This window comes from Podarcis melisellensis (assembly GCF_964234715.1).
Source record: "Podarcis melisellensis genome assembly, chromosome: 14".
Classification (NCBI taxonomy): Eukaryota; Metazoa; Chordata; class Lepidosauria; order Squamata; family Lacertidae; genus Podarcis; species Podarcis melisellensis.
In genome coordinates, this window is record NC_138546.1 from 27,625,448 (window position 1) to 27,638,338 (window position 12,891).

The 12,891-nt window shown below is 45.7% G+C and overlaps 1 protein-coding gene across 1 annotated transcript in view; it reads right to left on the minus strand.

Moving 5' to 3' along the window:
• MAP2K1 (mitogen-activated protein kinase kinase 1) overlaps positions 1 to 10,713 on the minus strand; it is a 42,803-nt gene extending 32,090 nt beyond the window's left edge. Inside the window, exon 1 of the mRNA XM_081888709.1 lies at positions 10,353 to 10,713. Coding sequence (XP_081744835.1) covers positions 10,353 to 10,432 — 80 coding nt within the window. The 5' untranslated portion in view covers positions 10,433 to 10,713. The remainder of the gene's footprint in view (positions 1 to 10,352) is intronic.
• Between the last annotated feature and the right edge of the window lie 2,178 nt (positions 10,714 to 12,891).

Sequence of the window (12,891 nt, forward strand, 5' to 3'; positions counted from 1 at the left end):
ATCGTGTCACAGTCACTGAGGAATGCCAGCCAACAACGTTCCAAAGGAATTTGCTCTTTTCCTGTTCAGACAGGGCTGTGAGTAGGAGAGAGACCTTCCGTCCATCCGAGAGCAGATGTTTGCTAAGAATTTCTGAGCGGCAAATGGTCCGTTTCACCCTTCGAACAGCTGCTGCGTTGCTGCAGGGTAACAGCCAGCAAAGACTTTTGGCATGCGGTTCTTGGAGTCAACGTGTCCTCGGATGCAACCCTTTTGCGGCTGGGGTGAGGAAGGAAGGGGAATTTGCCCGCTTTGAAGACAGGGGGAAAGTTCACCATTCAGTTCCAATAATAACATTAATCGGAAAGCACTTGCACAAGGAATGCTTCCCTTCCTGACAGACTCAACCAAAGTCTTTGGTGCTGCCTTTTGCCAACCTGGTGCCCCCCAGGTGTTTGGGATTCCAACTTCCATCAGCCCCAAACATCTGAGGGGCACCAGGGTGGCAAGGCTGCCTTAGCATATCAATAAAAACAGAACGGAATCTTCTGGAGCTGACAGAAGCCAGAAGGGGTTTTGCCAAAGGAAAGTGGTTTCTGACCAGAGAAATTAGCCACAAGAGAAACCACTGTATACCAGATGTCAGGAAAATACCACCAGCAATGGGGAGGTTGCTGCTTTGGGGTCCTGCTGTGAAGTTTCCAGAAACATCTGTCTGTCTGCTGTCAGGAGTGGAAGAGAATGCTGGACGAAAGCAATCTTTTGCCCACTGCAGAAAGAATTCCCTCACACTTATCAGCCTGGACCTCTCTCTCTCTCTCTCTCTCTCTCTCTCTCTCTCTCTCTCTCTGTCTCTCTCTCTCTCTCTGTGTGTGTGTGTGTGTGAGAGAGAGAGAGAGAGAGAGAGATGTGTGAGTAAAAGAAAAATGACAACAAAGACACATACTGCAGGATTGTACTTGCAACTTTCTGCAGCTGCCCACACTTGCAACTCTCTTTAAAAACTCCAAATGTGCCCTCACATCCCTGGAGGGTCAGCTGACCCCTGCTCTTTGCACTGCCTCATCCTGTCTCAAACTGTTTTGCTACCTGGCCCAGGACTGCCTACACTGACTGACAGTGGCCCTTTAAGGGTTCAGACCTTCCCAGTCCTACCTGGAGATACTGGGGTGAAATCTCACGAATGCAAAGCATGTGCTATATCAGGATGCTGTGACGCTTCCTAAAAGGTCCTCTGCAATGTTCAAAACTCCCCTTGTTCTAGGCGTATTTTGCGACAGGGAATTTCATTAGCTCGAGTAGTTTCTGAGCTCAGGGCGCAGTACTGCACCTAAGATTTCAGATTAAAACTGCAGAGTGGAAGGAAAGGAGGACCTTTTTCTACCTCTCCACTTCCAGCTACTCTCTGAAGACTGGAGAAGGGACCCTCATAAGAATATAAAGGGGTGGGCCAGGGGAAGACCTAGACCATGTGAAAAAATGAACATAATATTTCAGCTGCAGTTCATTCATTTTCAGCTTTGCATTCTTGTTATAAAAAAAAGTGTGCCTAGACATTCCGTTGCTGCATCCATAACCTAGCTTTAAGGTGCCATTTAGCTCCTAGCTTTCATATCTCAGTTTCTAACACTGGTCCTCTGCATCTAAAAATGTGTACTTACCTCCTATGAGTGGATTTCCTTCCAGTGCAATTTAACAACATGAAAACGCATCAAAACGGTTCGTGTTATCACGCAGCATCATTTTGTATCCAAATATCAAACACAAATCTTTTCTCAGTCTGTACTGCGTGAGACTCTTAATCTCAGGGTAATGGGTTTGAGCCCTGTGCTGAGCAAAAGATTCCTGCACTGCAGGGGGCTGGACCAGATAACCCTTGTGGTCCCTTCCCAATCTACAATTCAATTATTCCATGAATGGCCTTGCCTGCAGGTTGAACACAGGAACCCTTGCACCCAAGGGAAGTGACATGCTCCCAGAATCCAGAACTTGTCTTAGAGGTTACCTTGGTGAAGGTTGCCTGGAGGTGATTCCCCCTCCTTTTTTCTCCCCCCCTTTTTTTGCATCATCACCAACATACAGTAATTAATTGCTCATAAATTTCATTTTTAAAGAATCTCAAGTGGCAACACATACAAGGGTTAAGAAACACTGCCTACACGCTTTCCCTTGTACATTTCTACCTAGCTCTTTATAATTAAAATGGACACTGATGAGAATATTTTATTTCTCCTGGGGGTAGATTGCAAAGCTGGCCTGCCAATCTGTGCTTGGAACTGAATAGGGATTTAAGGTGGATTTGAAAAGTGCATTTAATAACAAACAGTTCCAACATTAGCTTGGAATTATGCTAAATTCATAATGCCCTGCTCGCAAAGTACACCCTTTCACAACCAGGGTGGACTGGTTAACATATTATCAGTAGGAACGGAAAAGGAGACTGTTTTAAACAAGCTAGATGGATTTCCCCCCCAAAGTAATAAGCACTTAGACGACAAAAACGTAAGTGAGGCCATTTTAGAGACAGGAGATGTAAAAAAAGAGAGACTGTCATTTTACTAAATGGACTCATTTGGCACCTGAATAATTAACCAATGTATTATAAGCATAAGCTTTCTATGAACTAAAGTACACTCTATCAGATGCACGATGTGTTAACCTCAGGACGGCGCTCTCTCTCTCTCTCTCTCTCTCTCTCTCTCTCTCTCTCTCTCTCTCTCACACACACACACACACACACACACCACTAGGGACTAAGAAGACCCATGTTCAGATCCTCACACAGCCACAAAGCCCACTAGGCAGCTATGGGTGGGTCACAATCTCTCAGCAACACCAGCCTCACAGGGGGTTGTTGAGAGGATAAAAAGCTAAGGGAACCTTATAGCTGCTGCTGCTTTTTTTAAAAAAAACACAAACAACTGTGTTGATGCTACTTGAGAGGATTTGTATGCTGGCATAAATAATTGTGATAAAATGATTTGTACTTTTCTGGAGGAAAGACACAATATAAATGAAAGATACACATGCATACATAATTGCTTATATATATCGTTATACGTGGACAAAAGGACAAGTCTGTGCCCCAAGGGGATTACAGTCTAGAAACAGACACAACGGACAGAACAGGAAGGAAATGGAGGCAGGGCATAAACAGGGTGAGAATGTGTGGTTATTGCAGTTATACAGGCTTTGTTACAGTATGAGGGGTGGTGCCCAAGGCTTTGCACATAAACGTGGGTTTTCAGGGTAGATTTGAAGAAAGTGAAATTGACAGCCTGAGAGAGGCATTCCAGAGGAGGAGCTGCATTAATAGATCATTGGAACAATGCTTTATGCTGAAGTGGCCAAAGCTGTGTCCACTAGATGTTACTCAACCACGATTCCCATCAGCACCAGCCACCTTCCCAGGGGCAAGAACTAACCCACAGCTCAGTGACAGAGCATCTGCTTTGCAAGCAGAAGGTCCCAGGTTCAATCCCCACCATTTCCAGATAAAGCTGGGAGTGTCTCCTGCCTGAAACCCTGGAGAGATGCTGCCAGTCAGTGTGTACATTACTAAGCTAGATCAGGCACCGTATCACCAACCTTTTCATACCCAGGACCCACTTTTAATCCATATCTTAATCTTCTACCATGTACTCACGGGGAGGTAGTGTGCTCTTGTGATCCGGCTGGGAACAGGTTGCAACCAGTGTTTGAAATTAGGCAGGTGACGGGTGACTAACATGGGTCCGGTTGCAACCATGTGGAGATCTCTGGATCTCCACATGGTTCTCCATCTGGCTGGCTCCTCCAGCTTTCTTAAGCAGGTAAACGGAGCAGCTTATTTATTGCATTGATATCCCACCTTTTTCTCCAAGGAGTACATGCTTCACCCCCCTCCTCAGTTAATCCCTACAACAACCCTGTGAGGTAGGTTAAGGGGCTGTGACTGACTCCAAGATCACCCAGTGAGCTTCCAGACTGAGTGGGGATTTGAACCCTGATCTCCTAGGTCCTAGTCTGACACTCTAACCACTACACCACACTGGCTTCCTAGAGCACTTCTGCTGTGGGGCAGCTATATATAGTAAGTAGGTAACAAAATATGGGGAAAGCAAAATGTCATTTAGAGAAGGATCTGAAATATTTTCCTTGAACCTTGAATTTGTTCTGTTCTGGATTGTTTCATTTGATGTTTCAATGTGTTGTGTACCGCTTTGAGATGTTTTTCTTTAAAGTATAAAGCAGTACAGAAATGAAATGAATAAATATAATAAATTTCATTGTAAAAATAAATGGCGCCTAGACATTCTGCTGTGGCGAATGTAACCCAGGTTTACGGTGCCTGTTGGGAATTAGCGTATATATCTGAGTTTCTAACACTGATTGCGACCAACTAGTGGGTCCAGACCCACCAGCTGAAGACCAATGAGCTAGACTGACCAGTCATCTGATCTGGCAGAAAACAACTTCTTATATTCCTATGTACCATGGTTAGTAGGGACACGGGTGGTGCTGTGGGTTAAACCACAGAGCCTAGGACTTGCTGATCAGAAGGTCGGCGGTTTGAATCCCCGCGACGGGGTGAGCTCCGGTTGCTTGTTCCCTGCTCCTGCCAACCTAGCAGTTTGAAAATGCATCAAGTGCAAGTAGATAAATAGGTACCGCTCCAGCGGGAAGGTAAACAGCATTTCTGTGTGCTGCTCTGGTTCACCAGAAGCGGCTTAGTCATGCTGGCCACATGACCCAGAAGCTGTACGCCGACTCCCTCGGCCAATAAAGCAAGATGAGCGCCGCAACCCCAGAGTCGGCCACGACTGGACCTAATGGTCAGGGGTCCCTTTACCTTTACCTTACCATGATTAGTGGTCCAGGATGCTTGGAATTGCAGTCAAATTACATCTGGAAGGCACCAGGTTGGCCACCTTGCTTACACCCAAGTCCCCTGCCCTTCGCCGGAAGCACAAGGCCTCTTCTAAAGCAATAGCTGCCTCTCTGAGAGCTGCTTGCAAGGCACATACTTCCCAACTAAGACAAAATTATATTTATGGAGGAACAGAAGAACTGATGTGCATAGCAAAAGCATTAAGAACAAAATGATGTTGAGAGCAACAACGAAAAGGTTATATAATAGAGCAGTACCAACACAGAAAGGAGACGTTAGGAGCTGGCCTCGTTTTATCTCTGGCGTTACCAACTCTGAGTTGCATAATTAAAGCTCTCCAAATAAAATCAACATATTCCTATCCAATGTCTACACTAAGCAGCCTTCCCCAACCTGGTGCCCTTCAGATGTTTTGGATACAACTCCCAGCACCCACTGCACACCAGATTGGGAAAGGCTGGTTTAAAGAACGAAAAATACTTTCTTTCCCTCCTGAATGAAGCATACGATGAAAATGATTTTTAAAAGGCAGCATTGGTGTGGCGGTCACAAATTTGGCAAGTTAAAATGCAGGGCCAGCCCTCCAACATCTTCACACCAGAAGCAAAAAAGCATTTACCTCCTCTGATTGTTAACCTGGCACTGGCTAATTTTATCAGCTAGGAAAGGTAGGGATCCAGCAAGCAAGCATGATGTCTCAACCCTCTAAGCAACTTATCAACATCCTCAGGCTGTTCAAGCTAAAAATAATTCGTAACAGGGCCAGACAGTGTTATAGCTGTATCTTTCTCAGATTCTGTCAAAACTATGCCAGAGCTGACATGAGTGATCTCATCCGCAGAAGGCACCTATGGGCCTTTGAAAGTTAAACAGGTTGATCCATTGGGCCTCTATAGCACAGGCCTTTCACCACTGAGAAGAGCTGCATTTGCTGGCATTGTGCAGAATCAATGGTGGTGGTGAAGTGAGTTTTCTCCACAGCAGTAGTATAAGCTCTAAAATGGGCTCCAGTCTGTGCTTGATCATATTCCCTTTGAGTTTTCCACCATCTGCTCTCCAACAGTCAACCTTGCAGTTTCATTGATATGGTGCAGAGCTAAAAACCAAAGAGCTAAATAGACTCTATGGCTTGGCCAATAGCATTAGGAAGCAGTCGTCTCAATGGCTCAGGTCACCTCCTGATCCAGGGGTAGGCTACAGCCTCGGTAAGACTGCTGGCCAAATCTGTGGGAAGTTCTGAGGGTCTACCAATCTTCAGGGTCAAACCATCAAAACTGGTCCTCCACATCTATGGAGCTTAATTGCAGCAGACAGCCCAGACCTGATCAAATAGTGATTTGTCCATGACAACAGTCATTACTAGTACCCACAGACTGCCATGCCTGATAGGAACACGGAAAAGGGCCTTCTTGGTGGCTGCTCCCAGACTCTGGAACTAGAGAGTCCTGCAAAAGCTAGCCTGGCTCCCTCCTTGTTCTCCTTCCACCAGCAGGTGAAAACCTCCTTGTTCCTACAGGCTTTGGGAATTGACTGCTTTTAATGAAACGGCTTCTGACGTGCTATTTTTATTGTAACCGTTCGTAAGTTTTAATCACGATTTTATATATGTATATAGTTTTAATTCTATTATTAATTGCTTTTTAATGACTGTTTTTCCTATGTTTTTAGTGACTCTAGCTTTTATCTGTAAGCTGCCTTAAGTCCCATCAGGGGGAAAGGTGGGGTACAAATAAAAATGTAACAATGACGACAATTACAGACACTCAGAACCAAACAATTTCTGAAGTGAGTATCCGACAAAGGAGATGGGCTATAGAAACCCCACCTCTTCAACACTCAAGCAAAGGCTCATGTAGCACCCCAATCTGAGAGGCTCAGCCTGAACCCCTTAAGCAAACCAGGTCTCTGTTATACATTCCACACCAGCATTTTCCAGGTAGACATAACGCATTGTATGAAGAATTTTTTTAAAAGATACTATATATCAGCAATGTCCAACAGGTCGGCCATGATCAACAGGTAGATCGCCGGGGTGTCCCAGGTTGATTATGGGATATTTGAAAGTGTTCGCCCAGTTGCTCCTGAGAACGATCTCCTCGCCCCCAGCACTAATTAGCATCGCTGCTAAGACAGCTTGTATATCCTCCTATACTCCATCAACAAGTGTGCTATTCCTCTGGTCATCCCCCTAAAAAAAAGGTCAACAACTAACTCTGGTCGCCTCCCCCCCCCCCCAAAAAAAGATCAAGAACTATTGGCAATGACAATGGGTAGATCACTGCCAGTTTTATTACACTGGGAGTAGATTGCATTCTCTAGACAGTTGGACGTGCCTGCTATATATCATTTGTGCTGGGTGGCTGCAAGTTCTAAGAAATTGAGAAAAGTGTTTCTCTATCCACTCCATGTACCTACCTAGTCTATCCTACGCAATACATCATTTTATAAGCCTCTCTTATGACTTCTGTTTAGTTTCACCCCAAATTAATATGTCCAACATTATTTAGCCCTTCTGCAATGGAAAAATGCTCCAACCTCTTTTTCCACCTTTTTCTAGAACTAAAGATACCCCTTTAGAGAGCAGGCAACCAGAGCTGCACACAGAATTCCAAACACAGTTGCACCATAGATTTACATCAAGGCAGAATGACACCGGGTGTGTTTTCATCCCGTTTCCTAATACTTCCCAGCACAGAATTTGTCTCACTCATTTCAGCCGGGTACCAAATTGGCACTCACATTGAGCTATCCACCGTGTCCCCAATATCTCTTTCAAGGTCAGGCACCACCAGAGCCCATCAGTGTATCTGAATGCGCATCACTTTGCAATTAACTTACACTTAACCTCATTTGCCATTTTGTTACCCAGTCATACCATATAGGCAGATCATCCTGGAGCTTTCCAGATTCCGCTTGGGTTTTCACCATCCTGAACAATTTGCTGACATTTGCAAACTTGGCCATCCCAAACACCTCCCATGACTACAGACCATATAAGAATGTTAAATTAGCACCAGCTTCTTACAGAAGCTCAGCACTTCCTTCCTTCATTGTGAAACCTACTTTTGCCTTCTACTTCCTCATCCTACCCTAGCAACTAACTGATAAGAAGTCCTAGCCTTTTTACCTCAGGTCTGCTAAGCTTACTTAGCAGCCTGAGTTTGCACACGGGTTGAGTCAGAACCTATGTTCAATTCTCAATAGCATTTAACCATTTCCAGAAGACTGATTCATTGTTCCATTGACCTTAGCACAATTTTTGCCACTGCGATTGCTTGTGAAAGTATTCTGAAGGGGGAACTGGCACACCAGAAAAGGTCTATCCATCCATGTGGATTTTTAAAGGAAATATTGTTATTTGCAGCAGTTTAATTTTTATTTTGAATAGCCAGTCACCTTGATGAATCTCTCTCTCTCTTCTTTTAAAATGGTATTGTATGTTTTCACATTGAAAAATGCCTGAGTAGTTTATGATATGGTGATACAAATAAATAAGAAATAAAAAAATCTACCCTGCCTTTTTGAGGGGAGCCTCTCACTTCAAAGAGTCGTGTGGATATCCAATGGAAAACATTTTTCTACATATACAAGAATCATTAAAAAATGGACTCGTGAACGTAAAAACATTATGTGGGTGGTTATGACCAACAACAATTCATCTACACATATGAAAAATGGAAAAGGATTACAGGATCCTGACAAACCAACAGCAGAACTCTCACTTTAGGAAAGGAAGAATCAATCCATTTCTGGGCAGTGTCACTTTTGCATGGTTCTGTTGTGTGTGGTTTCTACATCAATCTGTGAATAAGAAAAACTAAAGGAAAACTGTATAAAAGTATATACTTTCAAAATTGCGTTTTTACTTTTAACCTTGCATTTCTAAATGTAGGTTTATAAGCTTTTTGACCCTGGGACTATGAGAGAGCATTCAGAAAGTACAAAAGCCAGCTGATAGATTCCAATTAGCATGCCCCCCAAAATTTCCTGTCAGTCCTGAAAGTGTCAGTTTCAGGAAATACAATATCGGATTCCGTGAATTCCATTGTACATCTCAGCACTGCAATGGAGAGGAACCTGGGGACCTGCTTGTACTATTCATTCCCCCACCCTTCACTAGGCAGAAGGCTTCAATATAGAACTTTCCAGGCAATCAGAGTTGTCAATTCACAGGTAATCCTGACGATCAAAGGCGATCGTTCTGATTAATGCAAACATCTTGGTATCATTTCAAATGAGAGCCTAAGGCAATGAGCTGCTTGCTGTTTCATCCTGCACTCCACCCTTCATCCCCAGCGCCCGAATTGTGATGTGCAAACAGAAGAACATCTTCAGTTCTGTTATCTGGAGATGTCAGAGAACATCCACTTTGTTGGAATAGCCTGTAGTCAGCATAGCAACAGCACAGTATGGCGATTCTGTGGGGTTATGCAAACATTATTGCAGGTGTCTTACTTGCACGTTTAAGTAGCATTTCCTGCAAACAATTAATGCAGTTTTGGCGGCCACAAAACTGTCACTGCAGACTGGAGCCGGAGGGTGCGGAAAGGCTCTGCCAACTCTCAAATAAATTTTTCAAAGTGTCTCTTTTTCACAGGCGCTGCTTTTAGCGATGCAGCAGCTACAAAACATTTGGGGAAGTCCTCTACAACGGTCTTCAGCAGAGAAACCTGTAGCTAGCGAGTCCTTGCACTAGGGCAGTTTACAACTTAACCTCCAGCCATAATTTTATCTTTGGCGGGGAGAAGTGGTTTAATAAGCACAGATTCCGAGTCTCAGTAGTCCATTCTGTCATTTCCTCCCTTTCTTTGAAAAGACCCCTACACACGAGCCCGAACCCACAATAATATTCCTGTGCTCTTCAGCCTACAGTTTTGAAAAATCACTTTAAAAGCAACTAAGATTGCGAAGAATTGATGCTTTTGAATGATGGTGCTGGAGGAGAGTCTAGAGAGTCCCATGGACTGCAAGAAGATCAAACCTCTCCATTCTTAAGGAAATCAGCCCTGAGTGCTCACTGGAAGGACAGATCCTGAAGCTGAGGCTCCAATACTTTGGCCACCTCATGAGAAGAGAAGACTCCCTGGAAAAGACCCTGATGTTGGGAAAGATGGAGGGCACAAGGAGAAGGGGACGACAGAGGACGAGATGGTTGGACAGTGTTCTCGAAGCTACAAACATGAGTTTGACCAAACTGCGGGAGGAAGGAAGACAGGAGTGCCTGGCGTGCTCTCATCCATGGGGTCACGAAGAGTCGGACACGACTAAACGACTAAACAACAACAAAGAATGCGAAAGGAAACGAGGGGCTCCTGGATTTCCGCCGGGCGTCGTTTCCCACCCCTCCGAGCCCCCCCCCCCCCGCGCCCCCATCTTCCCCCGAAGTCCGGGGAAAGAAGTCCTGCACTCCGAGGGCAGGAAAGCGCCAGGGCGGTCCGGCGAGGGACCCCAGCCCGGCCCCTGCTCCGCTTGCCTCCCCCTCCGTCCCCACAGCCTGACTCACTCGGCCGCGCTGGTCCCGTTGATGGCGGAGCCGTCGGGCGCGGGGTGGAGCTGGATGGGCATGGGCTTCTTCTTCGGCATGGTCTCTGTGGCGCGCTCCGAGGAGGCTGCCCGCCAAAGCGCCGCGCTGCCTCCGCCCGCCGAGCCCCGCGCTTTGCCCTCTCGCCCTGCGGCGCTGGGCGCGCTCCCTTCTCGAGGCTCGGAAGCCGAGCGGAGGAGCCCCGGGCGAAGCAGGCGCCGGCTCGCTCTGCGCCTTCCGGGCTTCGCCTGGGCGCTCCGCCACCTTCTGGGCGGCGTTTACTGCGGCGGCTGCTGCTCCTGTGCCGAGGCGAGCTCTCGCCTCCTGCGCGCTTTAAAGAACAAGGCGGGGAGAGAAGCGCCTCAGCGGAGGGTCCTCCCCCGACGAGCGAAGGGGTCCGGCTTAGCGCAGGGCGCATGTGCCCAGAGCCGTGCGCATGGACGTTGTGGAGGGGTGAAGCCTCCGCCAAGCTTCCCTGCCCTTACTTTGCCCGGAATGCGTGGGAAATTGCGGCAGGGAGGGGCCTCGGAAGGCGCGCTCCGGGGCCAGAGCAGCCCGGGAAGAGTCGATGCAGCTGAGCGGCAGCTCTCGCATGCAAAACGGGGCACAGGTTCAATTCACTCCCCATCCCCATCTCCTGGGGTGCTTCCTATCGTTCCCAGGAATCAGCGTTGACAATACTGAGCTAATGAAAAATGAATGAATGAATGCTGAGCTACAAGCAACTTGTTTCTGGGACAAGAACAGCGGCACAAAGTCTCAGGTTCAATCCCCGGCGTGTGCAGGAAGGGTTTGGAAAACCCTCATGCTCTAGTCTAGAGCAGCAGTGGGTCCCCAGATGTTATTGGACTACAACTCCCATCATTCCTGAGATCTGGCCTTGCTAGCTAGCGGTGATGGGAGTTGTAGTTCAACAACATCTGGGGACCCACAGGTTGAGAAAGTCTGCCCTAGACTCGAGTTATCTGCCAGCCAGTCTAGACAGTACTGCGCTGTATGGACCACTGATCTGGCTCGTTTCTCAGGCAGATTCTTGGGTTCCTATAATTTCCTTTATTATATGAGACTTAAAGTAAGGCGCATCAGCAGTGTTTCTTTGCTGTTGTATCTTCTTCGGTGGCACAAATTGACTTGGCACCACTCACAGCTCCAGAACATTACATGGACTCAGGGCCAGATTTAGATGAAGAAAGGCCACTTGTGAGGCTCCTCCTCATCTCCCAACCTCACAACTAGTAGAAAATGGAAGAGTGTTATAAACAAAATTGAGTGAAGCCAAGGATGATGACGGTTGTTTAAAATTCTACACTTCAGAATTTCTCCTCTAAAGGACATAAAATATTATTGTTAAATACTCTGGGCAGGCCGCAGGCCGGATTGACAAGGCATCTGACCCTCACCTGAATCACATTAGCATCACATGTCATGTTCATGGAAGTTGCTGAACCAATTAATCAACTTGAAGGATTACTGTTAATAGCACCAGTTTTCCTATAACTTGATATTGCTGGATAGTTTTGGTGAACTGCAAAACCATTTTTAATTTGCTTTCTGTTGCCACCCTGGAACTTTTCTTTATCAGTGCCACTTTGTTTTGTATGATTCCTTGCAAATGAAGGAAAACAACTTTTCTCCCTCCTTGTGTTATCCTCACAAAAACCCTGTAAGGTAGATTAGGATGAGAGACAGTCACCGGCCCAAGGCCAGCCAGTGAACTTCATAACCAAATGGAAATTGAACCCTGGTCTCCCAAGTCCTAGTCTAACACTCTTAACCAGTATATTGCTGTAAGCTGCCTTGACCCTATAGGGTACAGCAATGTGTGTGCACCTGAACGTATAGGACAGACTGTGTGTAGATATGTAAGAGTGGGTACTCTTACATATACTTCTTTTTCCAGTACTTCTTTTTCAAATGTTTTCTAACATGAACATTTTTGTTTAATATTTGGTATACCTACTTTATAACTACAAAAAGCATAACGAACTGCAGAAATTTGATATAAGATTTAGGATGAGCATTGCTTTTCTATTTTCTAGATTAATCTTGACAATAAATAAAGGTCCCATAAAAGCATCAACCTAATTAAATTAAAAACATTGCACAAATGCTAGAAGCAAATTGTGATTGCCATGGAAGTTTTGCAGTAGTGTCCTATCCAGAGCCAAATGTCATGCCAAAACAATTAAGAAGGAAGAGAAGTAATGAAAGTAGCTGGGAGAACCTCAAAGTAACAAATTCAGACTGCGTGCATATTTCTGTTTACGCTGCATCCAGTGTGTTCCCACTGCTGGTCTGGAAAGTGGTGCACACATTATATGAGTTACAATCCGTGTCTATATTGCATCCTGTTCTCTTGGTTTTTGTTTTTAAAATATATATATAACAGTATACTGCATTTTGGGACATGGGTAGCGCTGTGGGTTAAACCACAGAGCCTAGGACTTGCCGATCTGAAGGTCGGTGGTTCAAATTCCTGCGACAGGGTGAGCTCCCGTTGCTCAGTCCCAGCTCCTGCCAA